The sequence below is a fragment of the Pleurodeles waltl genome, chromosome 1_2 (assembly GCF_031143425.1).
Source record: "Pleurodeles waltl isolate 20211129_DDA chromosome 1_2, aPleWal1.hap1.20221129, whole genome shotgun sequence".
Classification (NCBI taxonomy): domain Eukaryota; kingdom Metazoa; phylum Chordata; class Amphibia; order Caudata; family Salamandridae; genus Pleurodeles; species Pleurodeles waltl.
In genome coordinates, this window is record NC_090437.1 from 1167966074 (window position 1) to 1167989211 (window position 23138).

The 23138-nt window shown below is 46.0% G+C and overlaps 1 protein-coding gene across 1 annotated transcript; it reads left to right on the forward strand.

The window, feature by feature from the left end:
- Window positions 1-1758: 1758 nt before the first annotated feature.
- On the forward strand, window positions 1759-22442 carry S100P (S100 calcium binding protein P). The gene is made up of 2 exons (XM_069203175.1): window positions 1759-2015; window positions 22155-22442. The coding sequence occupies exons 1-2, from the start codon at window positions 1878-1880 to the stop codon at window positions 22302-22304; spliced, it is 288 nt and encodes a 95-aa protein (XP_069059276.1). The 5' UTR covers window positions 1759-1877; the 3' UTR covers window positions 22305-22442.
- The last annotated feature ends 696 nt before the right edge of the window (window positions 22443-23138 follow it).

Sequence of the window (23138 nt, forward strand, 5' to 3'; positions counted from 1 at the left end):
TGTCTGGCTGTAAAAGTGCTCTCCAAGGGCTTGGATAAAGCTTGCCTCCTTTTCCCTGAAGTCTCAGGACCAAAAAGACTTCTCTTTTTCACTTGGACGCTTCGTGCTCCTAAATTTTCGACGCACAGCTTGTTCCGCAGCTAGAAAAACGCCGCACACCGACGCACACCGACGCTGATCGACGCGCCGCCTTCGGGACGACCGGAACTTCGACGCACGGCCTCGCAAGGACAACGCCGCCCGACCTCCAGAGGAGAAATCGACACGACGCCTGCCGTGAGAGCGAAACTTCGACGCACAGCCCCGCAGAACGACGCGCAGCCAGTAAACAAGCAGGAGAATCCACGCACAGACCCGGGACATCTGGTAATCCCCGCGATCCACAGAAAGAGACTGTCCACGCGCCGGAAAACGACGCACGACTTCTCCATGTGAAAAATAACTACGCAAGTCTGTGTGTGCTGGGGAGAAATCGACGCACACACCCTTTTTCCAAGTATCTCTTCTTCTGTGGCCCTCTGAGGAGATTTTCCACTCCAAACCAGGTACTTTGTGCTTGAAAGAGACTTTGTTTGCTTTTTAAAGACTTAAGACACTGTATATCACTTTTCAGTGATATCTCTACAAATTCACATTGCAACTTTATTCGTTTTGACCTACAATTATCCTGATAAATATTCTATATTTTTTCTAAACACTGTGTGGTGTATTTTTGTGGTGCTATATGGTGGTATTGTATGATTTATTGCACAAATACTTTACACATTGCCTTCTAAGTTAAGCCTGACTGCTCCTGCCAAGCTACCAGAGGGTGGGCACAGGATAATCTTGGATTGTGTGTGACTTACCCTGACTAGAGTGAGGGCTTTTGCTTGGACAGGGGGTAACTTGACTGCCAACCAAAAACCCAACTTCTAACACAAAACATTTATTGGTGTATACAGTCCGCCATGATGTGTTTCGGCAACAACAATGGACCTGCTCACATGACACGCGGTGCCATCACCAAACCTTTTTATCACCCCACATGACTACAAACACAAACGACACTTATATTATACATATATATATATATATATATATATATATATATATATATGTACAAGTGTGGACGGGTGTGCTCTTCTGGAGGAATCAGACTACCTCACTCAGTACTGGGATGAGAAAGACGGATTTAGAATTATGAAAATACAAGCCTTGACTACAAGTGGCCGGTGTTTAAGACAATTTTTATTACAACACAACTGAATTTTTCAGGTGCGATAAACAGCCCACTAATGAGTTTGTGCTCAATATTGAGGAGGAACACCCTAATTTGGGGGCTTGCCCACTAAACTCTAGATGACTCTGGATGTCCCAATAATTATTGCGTCTTTTTCCAACTTTAAACTTACCCAGGCTTGACATGCCAGGAAGACCTGGGAGTGCACTTTCTTTTAACCGCCAAAGTCATAATTCTGGAATTAGCCAGTCCACTCATACCGAGGGCCTAAATGTTAGTGTGAAAGGTGGCAAGCGACTAACGTGTGTCAAAGTGTAACTGCAGTTAGTTGGCGCTTTGTACATCAAGGAGTGGCAAAATCTATACTTCCGGGGTCAACGTGTGAGATCTAAAGATTAGAAAGCAGTATTCGTAATGTTTGTACTCTGGGTACACAACGACGCCCTTTGCACAACGCTGTGTCTCCTGGCTGCACCTAGTTTGCGATAAGTTTGTAGGTTCGCGTGTTTACTTAGCGATAAATCCACCTTTACTCAATGTGAGGAAGGGACGGGTCCTGTATAAAAGGCTTTCGTATTCAAGGCGCGGTCTGCACGCAACCTGCTGTGGAGAAGCCGCTCACCCCTGCCGAGGAGACCGTCGCCACAGTGCAACCATGTCTCAGCTGGAGCAGGCCATGGCCCTGATCATCGGTGTCTTCGACAAGTACTCTGGGACCGAGGGCAACAAGTTCACCCTCACCAAAGGAGAACTGAAGACCCTGATGGAGAAAGAACTGCCCAACTTCCTCGAGGTGAGATGGTGTTTGTTACCCACGAATGACTATGGCTGCTGTAAGCTCTTCTGTGCCTCGTGCGGGAAGCGGCATGTAAGCCAGAGTTCACCGAGAAAGCTTCCGGTTCACAACGTGCCACACAAAAATATTTTACGGGTCATATATACTCTTAATTAGGTAGGTAAGTGTGTGAAGTGCAAAAAACGTGCGTCATCGGGCTGCCTCTCCAGTAAAAACACACCTCTGGTATTACCACAAAAGGTAGTGGTAATACAGCAAGCAATCAGGTTCGGACTGGGGCAGAGAATAGGCAAGGCATCAAATTAAAAGTGATTTCATTAGTGTATTAGATAGCAAAGAAAGTGGCCCACATTTGCAAATCTGGGTAGTTAAAAACTTGTAAAAAACTAGCTGCATATGTATTTTGCAAGGCATGGGAGGCTGCATGTATTTGTGCTTGCTGCAGGCGATGTTTGTGGTAATATCAGAGAGATCAGCAGTAAAACCCGACCCAGCAGCAATAAAACAGGCTCTCAAACAACCAAAAAACAGCCCATCCACAGATCTGTCAGACCAGCCTTTCGGGCACTCCCGGAATACCCTATTATGGAGTCCAACCATGCACGTGATCCCAGTGATTGCGCTTGTCCAGTAATTGTCAAAGATGTCCCAGTGATCTAGTGCTGCAGGAGAAAGGTGGCAGGTCTACCTGACCAAAAAAAGCTGCAGGAGGAAGGTGCAGGTGTATGTGCCACAAACAATGGATTCCTCCGATTATACAGCAAACTACAGGGTTGTGATATATCAATGTAATGGAAATGTCTGAGTAATAGTGTTACTAGATCTGCCTCTCATACTCGTAGCGTTTATGATCAGGGCGTGTACCCTAATGTCTGCGATTACCATAAAGTTACAATTTGCATGATTCACAAAGGTCTACTAGGACCAGCAAGAAAAAGCACAAACATCGTAGATCCCCATGAATATGCCTATCTCTAGAACAGCAGACTGGTCACCGGTGGGCAACATGCCAGTTTATGTTTGGGGTGAAGGGTGCTTGCACTGTATATTTCTCTTTAGGTAGAAAATGTCCATCTTCTCACCCCTGACCGTACACTCAAACCCAGAGAGTGGTAAATTTAATCTCCTAGCACAAATGGCTGCTGGGTCGGATTCTGTGCTTTTGTTTATTGGTTCTGGCTTGCGATGTTGAGGTACTTTGAAACTTGCTGCACTTCAACAAAGTGCAGCACTGATGCGTCTTTTTCCTTTGCATTTGGGTGTAGTACGTGTTAGAAACAACAAACAAAACAAGCATTTGGAATGCAACGGGTCTCGCGTTTGCTCGTGTTAGAGCTGATAGCGTTGTAAACTCCTAACCCGACTTTTCACTGGTAATTAAACCTATCGGCAAAAATGCATTTATGGACGTAACCGGAAAAAGTGCAATTAACTGTGTAACAGGGTCGATATTATGTAAAGCGCTCGACTTCTGCCAAGCGAGATCGCGCTGGGAAAATAGAGAAAAAGTAGTCCACGAGCCGGACAGAAAACAGCGAGCCTCGCATGTTTTCTGTACTTGGTCGATGCGCTCGAGGAGGGCTATCCACCGGAAAAGGCATGACGTATGCGTGCCTTCCACTAATTAAATCAAGCAGATTCCAACAGGCAAGCCCACGAGCCAATGAAAGACACTGATGCGACGTGAACAGGGATCTGAGCCCTTTTTAATTCCTAAAGCCTCTCGCTTAGCGAAACGCATGCGCAAGCGCATGCAACACAGGCTCAATCCTAATGATATTACTACCAGAAAAAAATACTGTCTGCATACTATTATGAAGATCCATTGAGAAACTTCTGAAGTCAATTTTAACCGAATTCAACTTGAATACAATGGTGCCAGCCAGGTACCACACATAAAATGTGTTCTGCATTTGTCCAAGCTACTTTGTGCATAGAGCCCTAAGCAAAGGAAATCAAAGAGAGTAAACAGTGCGTCAAATTCAGACACAGGGAAGCCCCCCCCCCATAGCTGTTGCATATGGGACATCATTGTGTCTGCCTAACTTTTCCAAGGACATGTGAGTTAGAAAGTGGTCTTTTGCAGACACGTATATTTATTAACTATGGTATTTTGTTTAACAGACCAAGAGGCAATAGAGCGCTGTGCATCATACAGTAGGGCAAGGCCACATACAGAGCAGGGTCAATATACTAAGCACAGGGAGACAGTATGATAGTCAATACTGATAAACACAGCAGGCCCAATTCACACAGCCTTTGAGGATGTGTTTACAACTCCAGGGACTGCAGGAATAAAACACTCCTAAGTCAGTAGTAAGACACAACTAGTCACAAGAAAAAGCTTTGTGAATCACCACGAATAACGTGTGAGCTTTTTCCTTTACACACTGATTTTTCTGAACTGTGGGAAGAAAAGTATAAGAATGTTTGATGTTGCAGGCAAAATACCATTTTGACTCTGGAATGCTCCTCAGCCACTAACAAAACGGTATTTTTCAGGCCTTTTATTTTAATTGGCCGCACTAGCTAATAGCACTGTAAGTAGGGTGACCACATTTTTTAAATAAAAAACGGGACATTTCACAAAAATAGAAACAAAACTATAATTTCACATGGACAGGGAAGCAAGAGTTAGAAGACAGCACTCACAAAAGTAGAAAGCACACACACTGGGACACTAATGGGAATAAGTTAAGTGCAACGTTTAAACTTAATATCACAAGTGCTAAATTAAACTGATTTCTGAAAAGACTGGAACCTAATCTTGACTAGAACACTGAATTCAACTAATGCATTGTAAAATCACACATCTCCAAAAACAGGGATAAATTCTGAATTTAGTGAAATCTGCTGGGACAGATGCTCAAAAACCGGGGCTGCAGCAGCAAATCAATCTACCTGTACAAATCCTGACTTAGTTCATCCCTTGGAAGCGAGGGTCAGTCAGATGCAGTGGGACAGGAAGCAGATGCTCAGGTGGGCCTTTCTCTCCTTTACGGAATGGTAGCCTGAGAGCATGAACGATATCTGTACCCGCATTGCATCGACCCTAAATATCTATTTTGTATTGTGCATAGCATAACCTGGGCAAATGTGGGTAGACGGTGTTTACTCACTCTTTTCACAGGATGGACCCTGTCTACCGTGCCAAGGGTTGGGCCCCACAGACATATGGTAAACTTGTCCTAGTATAATTTTCAGACACCAGGAAACATTCAGCAGCGCCTGCACCTTGTCTGCTTTCATTCTGAGCCGCCACCTGCAGGCGGTGAGGGAGGGCGCTTATCAGATTCCAGCTCGGCCCATTACAAAGGCCGAAGTTAAGCTCCGTTTGTTCGAGTATCCTGGCTGGAAGCTATTGGAAGCCTCATACCTAAATGAAATGGAGGGGAAAGAAGAGCCCACAGCTTGTCATCATTTCACTAGTTCCAAAGAGGGGCATGCTTTTTACTTTGTTCAGTCTCTGTATAAAAGAGATATGCATGCACAGTAAGAATGTCAAATGTGTTGGTCTGTCCCAATATTTATACAAATCATGTAAATACCATTTTTTTATAGCGATATAGTGCATCACACGTGCATGTTATACATTAAGAATAAATCTTATGTGTAAATCAATGTACAGGATGTGTTACATAAGACAATGTGGGTTACAACCTGCAGGAGCCAGATGCCATGTGACCACTTGCATACTGCCTTAATTGATTAGTCCCACCACTTCCATTTTTGGACTGTTGCCCTGAGCATATCCCTACAACTGTCACAGGATAGGAGTAGAGGAGTATTGTGGATCTCTTTTGAACTCAATTTTGATAGAGGGATCGTAGCATCAAACTTCAAGTAAAGTCCCTTGTGCCTCAAAAACGGATGATACGCTTTCAGTCACCACCTTCAGATGGTTAAACATTCAACGTCTCATTAGGGGTAGTAAGCACTAGATAAATACAATTAGGGTGGTATTTACAAGAGCCCTTTGCCGCCAAAGAGTCACTTTGTAGAAGCTTCAGTAGCGCAGGCCTCTAAGTCATATCTATGAGGCGACGCAAAGCCGCCGTATGTGACTTTGCATGGCCTCATCGATAAGGAGTAAGGCAAGCAAGTGCAAAGTGCTGTGTTGCCTTACTCTACGTGAAGGAGGCGTTCCATGGGTGTGGGTGTTTCCATGCAACACCCATGGACTATGACCCTGCCCCAGAATTACAAAGTCAGTTAAATCTGGAGCAGCACCAAAAACGTACGCCTTCTCAGAGCAGACGTAACGAGGAGAAATGTTTTTATTTCTCATTGTTTTTTCCTCTTTTCATGTGTATTGAATTCTGCACCACACATAGACCGAGGAAAACGCTTCCATGCACAAAAGCAATCCTGCCAACAAAGCAGACACCGTTGGCTCTAGGCACCAAATTGTGCGCCGTTGCTGGCTGAAAGGGCAGGAAATCACTGCATTTCATAAATATAGTGCATTACTGCCCTTTCGATTTGGCGAAGGGCAATGCAGCAAAAAGACTGGCACCACTGCCTTACGCCAAATCCTTGTAAATGAGGCCCGCAGAGTAACAACATCAAGGCCTCTGCCTGCCCCCCTTAAAGCACGCTGGTGGCCATTTTGTCTTGTAGATCCACATAGTGTTGCCCTCTTTGCATGGGATTCCCTCCAGCACAGGATCTCTCCTGTCGTCTTTTGCAGTTAATCAGGGACAAAAATGCCATCTAGTCTTCCATGAGGCGGGAAAAAGGTACAATTCGGATTAAAAGTTGCCAGTTTGTCCACCTTGCAATTACTGAGGTGCTGCCTGGTTTAAAAGGTGATATGCTACCTGGCCCAAACCCACCAGTACCCATATTGAAGCCTTATGATGAAGAAACATACCTCGGGTCGCGTGTAATCTCAAGCAGGTTGCCAGAGGTGGCATAGAACCTGACTAGAGTAAGGAGAGACTGGTAGTGTTCAGCTTTTATAGTGAAGCCTTACGGTAAGCGCCTAGTGACGGCCTTGTGCAAAGTAGAGCTATAAAGTGTATGCCTGTATGCATATTTTTTAACACACCTCTGTTGTAATCACACAAAGTGCTGCACTGTGCTGGTTTAGAAGAGTATATACACGTATTACTACATCACTCCTTGTATTTCTATTCATATTGTTAGCATTTGTTGTCAGCTGCCACCATAGCAAACCGCAGCAACATTCGTGAGGGCTTTTATCGTTCAAAAAATTGCAACTTTTATACCTGCGGGAGTGAAAGAACCCCAATTTCCAGCACGAGCAGGCAGCCAGAGAAGACTAACAGTTTGAGTTTTTACCGGTCTCCATAGTGAATGGAAATATGGTCAGTTTTCCTAACTTCTAGATGCTCCAATATAGGGCTTTAATCAAAAAGGTCATCCATCTCATTGGATTGGGGCGACCATAAAGCCGAGCAATTAAAGGCTGTTTTAATTGGTGAGCAATAATTGCATATTGTTATAATAATTTACTTATTGTACAGTGCTTAACCCCTTAGGCCAGCCATTTACTCATTAATTCATGCAGCCATGTGTGCACACAGTCATCCATGCACTAATCCATTCATGCACTTAGCTAATCGCCCATCCCTCCAGGCACTCATTAATCCACCCACATTTCCCTCCGTTGACTGTTTGCTTGAGTCAGTCACCCAGTCAAGCATCCATTCAACTACAGGCACAAACTTGCCAATCCACGAAGAAGCACTTTCAGGTATAGAAGAGCAAGACCTATCGGCTTTGTTAGTGTGTGTGTAGAAGGTTTGCTCCAGGGAACACACCCACATTCTGTACACGGATCGTCCACTGGATGAATACCCCTGGCAGACCTGCAAATCATTCATCGCCAAATTGTTCTTTTTCTGACGCACATCACGAGAGGAAGTATAAACAAGCTGCACCCCATTTCAGCAAAACTGTCATTTTTTTTAAAACTGGAACGAATAAAAGGATATTTTCCACGTATAGATTAAAATATCGTAATTTCATCTTGTTTCCTGAATTACACACATCCTCTATTATATTGATCATAGGAAATCAAGGGCCAGGTGTATGAAGCATTTTTCCGGTCTCAAAAAAATGCTTTTTTCTATGTACCAAATCAAAATGCGTCTTGGTAACTTGTTTACCAAATCGCATTTTGCTTTTGCGATTCGATATTAGAAAGGGGCGTGAGCAGGGCATCCCTTCCTAATACCTAGGGCCACATGTACAAAGCATTTTCCTAGTCGCAAATGGGCCGATTAGCAGAATCGGCCCGTTTGTGACTAGAAAAATGCTTTTTGGGATGTACAAAGCCCAAATTTTGATTTAGTTACTTGTTACCAAATCGCGATTTAGGTTTTGTGATTCTGTATAAGGAAGGGGGGTGTTCAGGGCATCACTTCCTAATACCGAATCCAAAAAGTATTTACAAATGTTTTGTTACCAAAATGAAGTCGCAAAACATTCACAGATTACCACCAATTTCAAACTGGTGCTAAACCATTCGCAAACGAGAAGGGACCCTAGGAAACCCCTTCACCTTTGTGAATGCATGCAAAAATATTTTTTTTAGAGCAGGCAGTGGTCCCACGGACTACTGCTTACTCTGAAAAAATGCAAAGAAAACTTTTCAATTTACTTTTTGAAATGCATCCCGTTTTCCTTTAAGGAAAACGCGCTGCATTAAAAAAAAAACTGCTTTATCGAAAAGCAGTCACAGCAGGCCACCATCCCTGTGAGTGCGGCCATTCCCATTGGGGCCGCAAATTGCAACCTACCTCATAAATATTGATGAGGTAGGTCATTTGCGACCCCCTTGGGAATCGCAAACAGTGTGCTTAACACTGTTGTACATTTTGCCTTGCGACTCACAATGTGCAAATCCCAAATGGATCGCAAATTGCGAGTCGCAAAACAAAAGGTTTTACATCTGGCCCTATATCGCACTGGCATGTAGGAATGTTTTGCGACCGTGAATGCAGTCACAAAACATTTGCAGTTACCACCAACTTCAACTTGGTGGTAACCCATTCGCAAACAGGAAGGGTCCCCAGGGACCCCTTCCCCTTTGTGAATGGAAGCGTAAATATTTTTTCAGACAAGGTAGTGGTCCCCATGGACCACTGGGTACTAAAAAAAAATGAAAAGAAAACTTTTCATTTTTTTGTTTGAAATGCAGCTAGTTTTCCTTTACGGAAAACGGGCTGCATTTAAAAAATAAAAACTGCTTTATTTAAAAACAGTCATAGGCATGGAGGTCCGCTGTCTCCTGCAGGTCATCATCCCTGTGAGTGCGGTCATTCCCAATGGGGTCGCAAACCGTGACCTACCACATGAATATTGATGAAGTAGACCTTTGCGACCCCATTGTGAATCGGTAAATGTGCCGGTAACACATAGGTACATTTCATTTTGCGAGTCTCGCAAAAAGTGGCATTGACTTGCAAAATGAAATGGACATACATCAGGCCCATATGATTTGCATTTATCACAGATTTTTCCCTCCGACTCTGTTTCTTCAATCCCCTCTTTATCTCCTTTTCATCGAGATTCGCGTAGTAGTGAGGTATGCTCGCCTACGGTCAGTTATGATGCCCTGATGTAAACTCACTCCTTCGGTGAACTTGTGTTGCTCGCACTGTGACCGATAGCTCTTACACGTAGGTTCTTTGTACACATAACATTTTCTCCTGTCTTGAAACTGAAAATAAAGAAAGAGCAAATTTAGAAAAAACGTACCACCCACGAAAGCTTAGTCCTTTGAGACATAGTACTGAGAAATATTTTCAACTCAGCGCGAGCGTGAAAATGATGATTATATCCATTTCTTTTCTCTTTTTATGCGCCCATCCGTAAAAGAAGTCATTTACAGTGGGTTTTGGAGCAAGTCTTTCTAATAGCATTATGCTACGAATAATTAGTCTGTTGTTTTATTTCATGATTGTTACTAAAAATATATCGGCCATGTGTTATGGAATCACGTGCGTGCTTCAGAAATGGAACAGAATGTCATGTCTGGTCATATGTTCCAGGCACTTCGCTGTCAGTCACAGTGCGTGCGTGACCTCGGGGGGTTTCAGTCTGACACGACGTCAGATGTGGCTGGGGAGGGAGTGGGAGGTGAGAGAGGGGAAGCGAGGGTGCACAGCGTTCCTTTATACAGCTGAGGTCTGGCGCGCGAGTGTTGCGTCTCTCAGAGCACTGAGTATTCCTTTCACTGCAGAAGTCATAAATGTTGCAAGTGAGGTGAGCTGCTCGCCCACCACGTGTGCAGGACTCGACCCGCAGAGCCATTTGTGTATGTAAATTCAAGTTACACGAGCAAATGGCTCTATTGCAAGTCAAAGCTATTTGATAAATATATTCTTGTAGTCACAAATCAGTTTAGCCATGGTCAAGGTTACGCCACAGTGATGTAGGATAGTGCGTACATTTCGCTCCAAGGGCGGGATTGGGTACTCTGGGGGATGCCGTGAGAAGCTTTGTAACACCCACAAACGAACGCACATTTCTCTTAACTATTCCAACTATGGAAATGGTTGAGAATGTATTCCTTCCAAGGACAGAAGTAAATTCTTATCCAGGGCAGGATGGGAAATTAAACATCGAAAAATCACTGGGGGTAGAGAAGGGATTTTTTTTTCGCAGATATAAATATTACACGAAGGTGTTAGAATTCCTCCAAGCACACTTGTGCTTGTTGAACAATAAAACAACGAGAATGGTTTCCCCATACTTACAATTGAAACTGTTGTCCTCCCTCCTGCAGGGAACAGTCCCTTTGATTGACATTTATTGGGGTTAATGGTGGGGCTATGCTCGGATGTTCCCAGTGCTGATTATCCACTGTTATCAACAAAGTATTTGACCAATGTAAATAATGTGTGGCAGCAATATGTACTAGACATGGTTACACTGTTTTCTCTGTGAGGCCTGAGGCCTAACATGGTACAAACATTGATCAACATCAGTTTTGAAAAACAAGAAACACTATTGATAGTTGTTTGCAGCCACTGACTTCAGCAGTGGAATTGGTCTAATGACTGAAATGAGGTCTATCTCTTTCTCATCGAGTAAATGTTTTTTGAGGGCAACATGGTAAGTGTTGTAGAAAGGTGCTTTAGGCAACACAGACTGGCTAGAAAAATCTGAGGTGAGGGTGGAGCAGACGGCCTAGCAGGTGTTTAGGAACAGTCTGATAACGTAGCAGTGAGGTTAAGTTATTGTCTGTATCAGGTCCTTTAGAAATCGCTTTAAGAGTCCCCCTACTATGTGCCCCCATTTTGACCCATAGATACTGGGTTTCTGACTCTGAGGGTGCCCTGTGCTCTGCTAGCCAGACCCAGGTCCTGTGCTCTGATTAAAAGTGTATGCAAATTAGGCACAATTGTAACTGGCATGACAACCTACCTGTAAGTCCCTTGTATATAACTGGGCATGGGGGATTATAGGCCCAGTAGATTTAATACACTTCGGTGTGCACAGCTGTGGTGCCTGTTGTCATTTTAAAGGCAGCCCTGCTTTGCAGCCTGTTTTAAGAGTGAACTATATGCAACTTCATCTTTGGAACTGAAGGTACTTCCGAACTCTTAACCCCTTCTGTGCCCAGGACGTAATGGTTACGTCCTGAGGCACAGTGCTGCTGTGCCCAGGACGTAACCATTACGTCCTGTGCACAGAGCCCAGAGGGAGCGCTCTCGCTCCCTCTGTGGGGTTCCCCCCCACCCCCCCAAGTCAGGGAGGGAAGGGGAAGCCCTTCCCCTCCCACCCCCGACCCCCCCCAACCCCCCCTGTGACGTCAGCGCGCGAGCGCGCGCTGCCAGCGCGATTGAAAAAGAAATGCTTTTGCATTTCTTTTTCAATCCCATGGGGGAGGCCCCAGAGGCTTCAAAGGGAAGGAAATGTATTTCCTTCCCTTTGAAGTCTCTCACAGGTTTCAAAAGCCGGATTGCTTGCAATCCGGTTTTTGAAACCCCACTAGACACCAGGGATTTTTTTTTTCTTCAGTGAAATTGGCAAAAGGGAGCGACCCCTTGGGCAAGGGTCGCTCCCGGGGGGGCATTTTTTTAGGAAGGCCTTTTCTGCCCCCCCTGGGGGCAGATTGGCCTATTATTAGGCCGATCTGCCCCCGGGGGGGGGCAGAAACCTCTAGGCACCAGGGACCTTTTTTTTTTTTTCTTTTTTTTTTTTGGGGATGATTTCTTTTTTTTTTTAGGTGGGGAGCGATCCCTTAGGCAAGGGTCGCTCCCCTACGGGGCAATATATATTTAGGCCATTTCTGCCCCCCTTGGGGGCAGATTGGCCTATTTTGATGAGGCCAATCTGCCCCCAAGGGGGGCAGAAACCATTAGACACCAGGGAGTTTGTTTTTGCGTGCGAATTTCACGCAACGGGAGCGACCCCTTTGGCAAGGGTCGCTCCCAGGGGGGGCATTTTTTTGGGAAGGCCTTTTCTGCCCCCCCTGGGGACAGATCGGCCTATTATTAGGCCGATCTGCCCCCAGGGGGGGCAGAAACCTCTAGGCACCAGGGATCTTTTTTTTTTTTTTCTTTTTGTTATGTTTTCTTTTTTTTTAGGTGGGGAGCGACCCCTTAGGCAAGGGTCGCTCCCCTATGGGGCAAATTATATTTAGGCCATTTCTGCCCCCCTTGGGGGCAGATTGGCCTATTTTGATGAGGCCAATCTGCGCCCAAGGGGGGCAGAAACCATTAGACACCAGGGAGGGTTTTTTTTGCGTGAATTTCACGCAAGGGGAGCGACCCCTTAGGCAAGGGTCGCTCCCTGGGGGGGGGGGGGATTATTTTAGGCCATTTCTGCCCCCCCTGGGGGGGGTAGATCAGCCTATTTTGATTCGGCTGATCTGCCCCCAAGGGGGGCAGAAACCACTAGGCACCAGGGATTTTTTTGTTTTTCTGTTTTACAGATGGGGAGCGACCCCCTTGGACAAGGGTCGCTCCCCTGGAGGGGCAAAATGTATTTAGGCCATTTCTGCCCGCTTTGGGGGCAGATCGGCCGATTTTAGGTCAATCTGCCCCCAAGGGGGGCAAAAACCACTAGGCACCAGGGATTTTTTTTTTGTGCCGTCACACAAGGGGAGTGACCTTGTAGTCAAGGGTCGCTCCCCGGGGGGGTGGGGGGGGGCAAATTATTTTAGGCCATCTCTGCCCCCCCTGGGGGCAGATCGCCCTATTGGTATTAGGCCGATCTACCCCCGGGGGGGCAGAAACCTCTAGGCGCCAGGGCAATTTTTTTTTTTTTTTTTTTTTTTTTTTTTGAGATGGGCAGCGACCCATCAGGCAAGGGTCGCTCCCCTGGGGGGGCAAATTGTATTTAGACCATTTCTGCCCCCCTTGGGGGCAGATTGGTCGATTTTAGGTCAATCTGCCCCAAGGGGGCAGAAACCACTAGGCACCGGGGATTTGTTTTTTGGCGCCAATGTCACGCAAGGGGAGCAACCCCGTAGGCAAGGGTCGCTCCGGGGGGTGGGAGGGGTGGGTGTTCGGGGGCAAATTTATTTTAGGCCATTTCTGCCCCCCCTGGGGGCAGAAACCTGTAGGCGCCAGGGCAATTATTTTTTTTTTTGTTTGTTTTTTTAGAGATTGGGAGCGACCCATCAGACAAGGGTCGCTCCCCTGGGGGTAAACTGTGTTTAGACCATTTCTGCCCCCCTTGGGGGCAGATTGGTCGATTTTAGGTCAATCTGCCCCAAGGGGGCAGAAACCACTAGGCACCGGGATTTGTTTTTTGGCGCCAATGTCACGCAAGGGGAGCGACCCCGTAGGCAAGGGTCGCTCCGGGGGGGGGGGGGGGAACAGGGGGGGTGTTTGGGGGGCAAATTTATTTTAGGCCATTTCTGCCCCCCCTGGGGGCAGATCGGCCTATTATTAGGCCGATCTGCCCCCAGGGGGGGTAGAAACCTCTTGTTACCAAGGCAAATTTTTTTTTTTTTTTTTTTTTTTTTTGTTTGTTTGTTTTTTTTTTAGAATTGGGGAGCGACCCATCAGGCAAGGGTCGCTCCCCTGGGGGGCAAATTGTGTTTAGACCATTTCTGCCCCCCTTGGGGGCAGATTGGTCGATTTTAGGTCAATCTGCCCCAAGGGGGCAGAAACCACTAGGCACCGGGGATTTGTTTTTTGGCGCCAATGTCACGCAGGGGGAACGACCCCGTAGGCAAGGGTCGCTCCGGGGGGGGAGGGGACGGGGGGGGTGTTCGGGGGGCAAATTTATTTTAGGCCATTTCTGCCCCCCCTGGGGGCAGATCGGCCTATTATTAGGCCGATCTGCCCCCAGGGGGGGCAGAAACCTCTTGTTGCCAGGGCACATTTTTTTTTAGTATTTTTTTTTTAGTTTGTTTGTTTTTTTAGAGATGGGGAGCGACCCATCAGACAAGGGTCGCTCCCCTGGGGGGCAAACTGTGTTTAGGACCATTTCTGCCCCCCTTGGGGGCAGATTGGTCGATTTTAGGTCAATCTGCAACCACTAGGCCCTGGGGATTCGTTTTTTTGGCGCCAATGTCACGCAGGGGGAGCGACCCAGTAGGCAAGGGTCGCTCCGAGGTGGGGGGGGGTTTGGGGGGGCAAATTTATTTTAGGCCATTTCTGCCCCCAGGGGGGGCAGAAACCTCTAGGCGCCAGGGCAAATGTTTTTTTGTTTTTTTTTTGTTTTTTGTTTGTTTGTTTTTTTAGAGATGGGGAGCGACCCATCAGACAAGGGTCGCTTCCCTGGGGGGCAAAACTGTATTTAGAGCATTTCTGCCCCCTTTGGGGGCAGATTGGTCGATTTTAGGTCAATCTGCCCCCAAGGGGGCAGAAACCACTAGGCACCGGGAATTTGTTTTTTGGCGCCAATGTCACGCAGGGGTAGCGACCCCGTAGGCAAGGGTCGCACCTGGGCAGGGGGGGGTTGGGGGGGTGGGGGGTCAAATTTATTTTAGGGCATTTCCCCCCCCCCCCCTGGGGCCGGCTGAGCTAGAGGCCAAAATCCACATGTAGGCACTTTGCAAAAAACACCTCTGTTTTCTGTGAAAAAATATGTTGTGTCCACGTTGTGTTTTGGGCCATTTCCTTTCGTGGGCGCTAGGCCTACCCACACAAGTGAGGTACCATTTTTATGGAAAGACTTAGGGGAACGCTGGGTGGAAGGAAATTTGTGGCTCCTCTCAGATTCCAGAACTTTCTGTCACCGAAATGAGAGGAAAAAGTGTTTTTTGGCCAGATTTTGATGTTTGCAAAGGATTCTGGGTAACAGAACCTGGTCAGAGCCCCGCAAATCACCCCATCTTGGATTCCCCTAGGTCTCTAGTTTTCAAAAATGCGCTGGTTTGCTAGGTTTCCCCAGGTGCCGGCTGAGCTAGAGGCCAAAATCCACACGTAGGCACTGTTTTCTATGAAAAAATGTGATGTGTCCACATTGTGTTTTGGGCCATTTCCTGTCGCAAGAGCTAGGCCTACCCACACAAGTGAGGTATCATTTTTATCGGGAGACGTGGGGGAACGCTGGGTGGAAGGAAATTTGTGGCTCCTCTCAGATTCCAGAACTTTCTGCCACAGAAATGTGAGGAACATGTGTTTTTTTAGCCAAATTTTGAGGTTTGCAAAGGATTCTGGGTAACAGAACCTGGTCCGAGCCACACAAATCACCCCATCTTGGATTCCCCTAGGTCTCTAGTTTTCAGAAATGCACAGGTTTGGTAGGTTTCCCTAGGTGGCGGCTGAGCTAGAGGCCAAAATCTACAGGTAGGCACTTTGCTAAAAACAGGTCTATTTTCTGTGATGTGTCCACGTTGCGCTTTGGGGCGTTTCCTGTCGCGGGCGCTAGGCCTACCCACACAAGTGAGGTATCATTTTTATCGGGAGACATGGGGGAACGCTGGGTGGAAGGAAATTTGTGGCTCCTCTCAGATTGTAGAACTTTCTGCCACAGAAATGTAAGGAACATGTGTTTTTTTTAGCCAAATTTTGAGGTTTGCAAAGGATTCTGGGTAACAGAACCTGGTCCGAGCCACACAAGTCACCCCATCTTGGATTCCCCTAGGTCTCTAGTTTTCAGAAATGCACAGGTTTGGTAGGTTTCCCTAGGTGGCGGCTGAGCTACAGGCCAAAATCTACAGGTAGGCACTTTGCAAAAAACACCTCTGTTTTCCTTCAAAAATTTGGTTGTGTCCACGTTGCGCTTTGGGGCGTTTCCTGTCGTGGGCGCTAGGCCTACCCACACAAGTGAGGTATCATTTTTATCGGGAGACGTGGGGGAACGCTGGGTAGAAGGAAATTTGTGGCTCCTCTCAGATTCCAGAACTTTCTGCCACAGTAATGTGAGGAACATGTGTTTTTTTAGCCAAATTTTGAGGTTTGCAAAGGATTCTGGGTAACAGAACCTGGTCCCAGCCACACAAGTCGCCCCATCTTGGATTCCCCTAGGTCTCTAGTTTTCAGAAATGCACAGGTTTGGTAGGTTTCCCTAGGTGGCGGCTGAGCTACAGGCCAAAATCCACAGGTAGGCACTTTGCTAAAAACAGGTCTGTTTTCTGTGATGTGTCCACGTTGCGCTTTGGGGCGTTTCCTGTCGCGGGCGCTAGGCCTACTACCCACACAAGTGAGGTATAATTTTTATCGGGAGACGTGGGGGAACGCTGGGTGGAAGGAAATTTGTGGCTCCTCTCAGATTCCAGAACTTTCTGCCACAGAAATGTGAGGAACATGTGTTTTTTTAGCCACATTTTGAGGTTTGCAAAGGATTCTGGGTAACAGAACCTGGTCCCAGACACACAAGTCACCCCATCTTGGATTCCCCCAGGTCTCTAGTTTTCAGAAATGCACAGGTTTGGTAGGTTTCCCTAGGTGGCGGCTGAGCTACAGGCCCAAATCTACAGGTAGGCACTTTGCAAAAAACACCTCTGTTTTCCTTCAAAAATTTGGTTGTGTCCACGTTGCGCTTTGGGGCGTTTCCTGTCGTGGGCGCTAGGCCTACCCACACAAGTGAGGTATCATTTTTATCGGGAGACGTGGGGGAACGCTGGGTGGAAGGAAATTTGTGGCTCCTCTCAGATTCCAGAACTTTCTGCCACAGAAATGTGAGGAACATGTGTTTTTTTAGCCAAATTTTGAGGTTTGCAAAGGATTCTGGGTAACAGAACCTGGTCCCAGCCACACAAGTCACCCCATCTTGGATTCCCCTAGGTCTCTAGTTTTCAGAAATGCACAGGTTTGGTAGGTTTCCCTAGGTGGCGGCTGAGCTACAGGCCAAAATCTACAGGTAGGCACTTTGCTAAAAACAGGTCTGTTTTCTGTGATGTGTCCACGTTGCGCTTTGGGGCGTTTCCTGTCGCGGGCGCTAGGCCTACCCACACAAGTGAGGTATCATTTTTATCGGGAGACGTGGGGGAACGCTGGGTGGAAGGAAATGTGTGGCTCCTCTCAGATTCCAGAACTTTCTGCCACAGAAATGTGAGGAACATGTGTTTTTTAGCCAAATTTTGAGGTTTGCAAAGGATTCTGGGTAACAGAACCTGGTCCCAGCCACACAAGTCACCCCATCTTGGATTCCCCTAGGTCTCTAGTTTTCAGAAATGCACAGGTTTGGTAGGTTTCCCTAGGTGGCGGCTGAGCTACAGGCCAAAATCTACAGGTAGGCACTTTGCTAAAAACAGGTCTGTTTTCTGCGATGTGTCCACGTTGTGTTTTGGGGCGTATCCTGTCGCGGGCGCTAGGCCTACCCACACAAGTGAGGTATCATTTTTATCGGGAGACTTGGGGGAACATAGAATAGCAAAACAAGTGTTATTGCCCCTTGTCTTTCTCTACATTTTTCCCTTCCAAATGTAAGACAGTGTGTAAAAAAGACATCTATTTGAGAAATGCCCTGTAATTCACATGCTAGTATGGGCACCCTGGAATTCAGAGATGTGCAAATAACCACTGCTTCTCAACACCTTATCTTGTGCCCATTTTGGAAATACAAAGGTTTTCTTGATAGCTATTTTTTACTCTTTATATTTCAGCAAATGAATTGCTGTATACCCGGCATAGAATGAAAACCCACTGCAGGGTGCAGGTCATTTATTGGCTCTGGGTACCTAGAGTTCTTGATGAACCTACAAGCCCTATATATCCCCGCAACCAGAAGAGTCCAGCAGACGTAACGGTATATTGCTTTCGAAAATCTGACATTGCAGGAAAAAATTACAGAGTAAAACTTAGAGAAAATTGGATGTTTTTTTCACCTCAATTTCAATATTTTTCTTTTTCAGTTGTTATTTTCTGTAGGAAACCCTTGTAGGATCTACACAAATTACCCCTTGCTGAATTCAGAATTTTGTCTACTTTTCAGAAATGTTGCGGTTTCTGGGATCCAGCATTGGTTTCATGCCCATTTCTGTCACTGACTGGAAGGAGGCTGAAAGCACAAAAAATCGTAAAAATGGGGTATGTCCCAGTAAAATGCCAAAATTGTGTTGAAAAATTGGGTTTTCTGATTCAAGTCTGCCTGTTCCTGAAAGCTGGGAAGCTGGTGATTTTATCACCGCAAACCCTTTGTTGATGCCCTTTTCAGGGAAAAAACCACAAGCCTTCTTCTGCAGCCCATTTTTCAATTTTTTTAAAAAAAAACGAAATTTTCACTGTTTTTTGGCTAATTTCTTGGCCTCCTTCTGGGGAACCCACAAAGTCTGGGTACCTCTAGAATCCCTAGGATGTTGGAAAAAAAGGACGCAAATTTGGCGTGGGTAGCTTACGTGAACAAAAAGTTATGAGGGCCTAAGCGCGAACTGCTCCAAATAGCCAAAAAAAAGGCTCGGCACAGGAGGGGGAAAAGGCCTGGCAGCGAAGGGGTTAAACTACTTTATTTTTACACATAAGTCACCCCTAAGTTCCCCCTTAGGTGCATGGGTAGCATGCCTTGTAACTATAAGCAGGGGCAGTATAAAAGAGGTTTTATATGCCATGCTGAGGGAAAAGCTGCCAATTTCAGGTTTCCCCATTGTAGTACAGTAGCTCTATAAGCTAACAGTGGGGAACTTGACGAAAGTATAACTTTCAGTAGAAATGGGCTACAATTTTCATTCTTGCACTTAAAATGATAGTTAGAATAAACCCAACAATTTGCCACTGTTAGATTTATTATAACTATCACAGAAAAGAAGTCATAGAAACTTAATTTTCTGTTAAGCCAAGAACCACCTCTCCAGCTGCTCTTCTCTGATTGGCCAGCCTCTGCCAGGCTGAGCCAGGCTGCCTTAATGAGGTGTGAAGTGGCCTGCATTGAGACAGGGGGGCATCTGGTGAGGGGAGATCTGCAAGCTGAAGAGCAAAAGTCAGGAAGGGGGCTGGTTGGCCAAAAATGGTCTTCAAAGGGAACATGACACAGGGCAGGACACAGGCTCACCCTCTGTTCCTGCCACCCCAGCCATATGGGAGCCCCGGTGATTAAATTAGTAGGGGGCTGGAGGCAGTGCTTAATTTGTAAAGAAAAACATGCCGGTTCCCAAAGCCCTCCTCTCAAACACGCGGCTGCTGCAATTAAATGTGCGAACACAGAATACTGAGGCAGCGTAATCCTAAAGCCATCTCGGGCCTCATTAAACCATATAAAGCCACTCCCTGCCCCCTCAGCTCACTCTAGCAGCTTTCTACTTTCTCCCTTTGTGACGCTTTTTCGTTTTTCCCTTCCTCCATCTTTTCTATATGTGTCTTTTGCTCCCAGCAAATGCTTGACGCAGAAGAATAAGCCCCGGCCCTCAAAAATAAGTGCCGGTGCTCAGCACCGGTAACAATAAGCACAAATTAAGCACTGGCTGGAGGCAGTGTTAGGGGAAATAAGCCACACCAGTGGGACAGCTTAGGCAGATCTTAACTCCAAGGAGGGATCTCCTCCAACTTGGATTTTGGAAGAATGCTGCTTCCTGGGATTTCTTTTTGCTACACTTCATGTGTAGTTGTGACCCTAGAGGGTGGCGCCCTGCACCCCATTGGTCAGGGGTGCCCCCCCCTGCTTTCCAGCCAAGGAACACTAGATAAATATGACAGAGACGCCCGGCAACTCAGATCACTGCCTGAACTACTTGGAACTTCCTGGAGAAGAAGGACTGTCCTGCTGGAATCCTGGTCTGCGCCCCAAAGGACTGGACTCTGCATGACTGCACCTGCTGCACACTGAGGAACTATAGCTCTAAGGACTTTGCCTGGCTTCAAGAGAGTGATGGAGTGGACTCTCTGAAAGCAACAGGTCAAAAGAGCTTAACCTGCAACATCCCACCAAGAAGGACCCAGCTGACCACCTTCAGCAGGCCTTTTGAGTATTTGCCAGGTGCATTCTGGGAAACATAGTCCCATCATCTCAAGAGCCACCTCAGAGCTTCTAGACCCATGGATTGGTGTTGTGGACCTCTGGAGACCCAAAGGAGGACTTCTGGAAGGAGATCCAGATGTTTGGAGAAGATTGGAGAAGTTTTGGAAAAAAACTCCATAAGTTGACCTACCTGTCGACGAGAGTCAAGCCGCTGACATCGAACCGCGACCCGGCCAGAAATTCGAGTTTGTCTCACTGAAGCTCCCTGTCGACGATACTTCCAGGAGTTCACCAGGAGCCTGTGCTGAGCCAAACCAACAACATTGCATCGAATCCCTAGCGAGGACCCTCGCCCGACAACAAGAAAAAAAGCTTCACAGAAAGGACTAAGTCCGAAGGTTAAACTTTGACCGAGGCCCCCTACTTAGTGTATCCAAGCAGGGCTCCAGCGCGTTCAGCTTCAAATTGTGACTTGACCCCGATCAAGCACGACCAGATGTGGCTGGTTCACGCGTCTGGTTTTTAGGCACTAGAAATAAAAAAAAATATTATTTAAAAATGTATATCTCCAGTTTCCTACATTGGATTTTTGTCATTTTGGTGTCATTTTAAAGATACAAAAAAATCCTATTTTTAAATTATTGTGTGTAGTGTCTTACTTATTTAATGTATTGGTGTTTTAAATGCTTTACAAACCTGTCTCCTAAGTTCATCCTGCCTGCTCGTTGCCAGCTACCAGGGGTTGAGCAAGAGATTAATTTACTAAGACTGGCCCTTATTGCTAATGGTGGGTACCTACCAACCTCTACTAATAAACCATCTTCCATCATTGAGGAAAGTTTGAGTTTTCAGGTGGTGGGTTAGTTTTAATGATTGAAGAAAAAGTTTGCTTGTGAGTCCCAGAAAACCTCCACAAGACCATTGAGTGATTACCTCGCAGATCAATGAGAACACATTTGTCTAGACTTCTGCACCGAGAAATAGACTGTGAATGGTTAGTCAAAGGATTAAGAAAGTGATTGGATTTATGGATGCCTCTGGTGTAGCAGGTGGTTACATTCTGGTGGCCCGCCATTGGCCACAGAGCTTCTTTGAGCATTGTAGGTAAATGGAAGTAACCTTATACAACAGAAGGCCCCTTTACCATTATTTAATTACCTGTTGTTAAGGTGAAAGTATCTGAAAATCTCCCTCAGTGCGTGCCTTTGGCATAAGAAGGATTTGAATGTCGCGTTGATATATGCGTTTATTTTACAGCACAGTTTGCCATTTCCTGGGTCCTTGTTGGTTTTGGATATATTGATATGCAGGATGCTTTCTTGGTTGGTGCAGGTTTGTTCAATTTCAGAGGTTATATAGCGGGCAGGTCCTGCAATCTTCTTCCATTCCCATGGCAGTATGATCATTTTATCTTGTACTTCAGAGCGTGCCGGGATTGTGTGAGAGTGTGTGTGCATGTGGGTGTGGGTGTGAGTGTGTGTGTCAGTGTTTGTAACCCAAGTATGCATATCAGAATCTCCCTATCTGAGCGGCTGTATCTCACTGTGCTAAAACATGTGTGTTTCCCTGCCTGGATGTTAGTGTTCTGTCTGTTCTAGCACCAGTTTATACCACATCCCACTGTCAGTGTATTCTAGGTCTCCCTGTACCGCAGGAGTACATGCATTGCTAAACGTAGGGGTTCCTAGCTCTAGTCTGGCTGCATAAATATGGGTGACCTGGAAAAGGTGCAATAGAAATGTGTGCTTCTTAACAGAAGGGGAGTGATTAACACTTCGTGATCGCATCCCACACTCACTCTGAAGTCTGCAGTGTTTGAATATTCCCTCCTTTAAGTTAACATTTTCATCTCTTTCCTTTCTTTAGTCTGCAAAAGACAAGGACGCTGTTGACAAACTGATGAAAGATCTAGATGAAAATGGAGATTCCGAAGTCGACTTCAATGAATTCATCATCTTTGTGGCTGCCTTGACTTGCATATGCCACAAATACTTTGAGAACAAGCCACCAAAATGAAAGCCAGTCACAGGAACACGATTTAAGGAGCCGTGCCTTCCTTGAATGGCATAACCGGCTGCACCTCTGCTCGTTGCATTTGCCAATGTGCTGTTTACACCTCCATGTGGAGTTCAAAATAAATCTTATTTTGTTTTATGCCTTTGTCTTGTATTTGTATTTATTTCCATGAATTGGCCGTGACTGTAGACAAAGCAACATTGACTGATCTGCTATGGCAAAGTATCATTAAAGATGTGTACAGAAATGAAATTCGAAACTTTTCATGGATACACCCCACACTTTCTGCAAAGCCTAAATATTCCATGCTCTCTCGCAAGGAGAGTGGAGGAACTTAAATTGTGGATGTTCCAATAAAAAATTGTCAGAGGTAAACAAAGGCGTGTTCCTTAGGATTCCATTTGTTAGGTTTGGACAGAACTCCTAAGGCTGTAGGATTTCTCCTGCTGTGGAGTCATGGGTGGGGCTGTTCCCGGTGTTGTATTAGATATAACAATGGTTACCTTCCCACCAGATCTGAAAGCAGCAATCTGCCAACCCTGAAAGCAAAAGAGGATAACGGGAATGGCCATAAAAGCAGGTGAAAAGTGTCCCTAATCCACCATGGCGCTTACGTGTATGATAGTACACTTTTAGAGTGGGTACTCATTGAGTCAGGAATGCACTTTTACCCGTCACCTACTGAGGGGCGCCTCCTCTCTTCTCTCAGAAGATGCTCCTTGTTTCAATCGGTCTATTGTATCGTGAAGGCCTCCATGCTTTAGAAAAATGACCAAATTTGAGAGAAAGAAACATTTTGTACAAAGAGAAAATATTAAACTGCAATGTACGCAC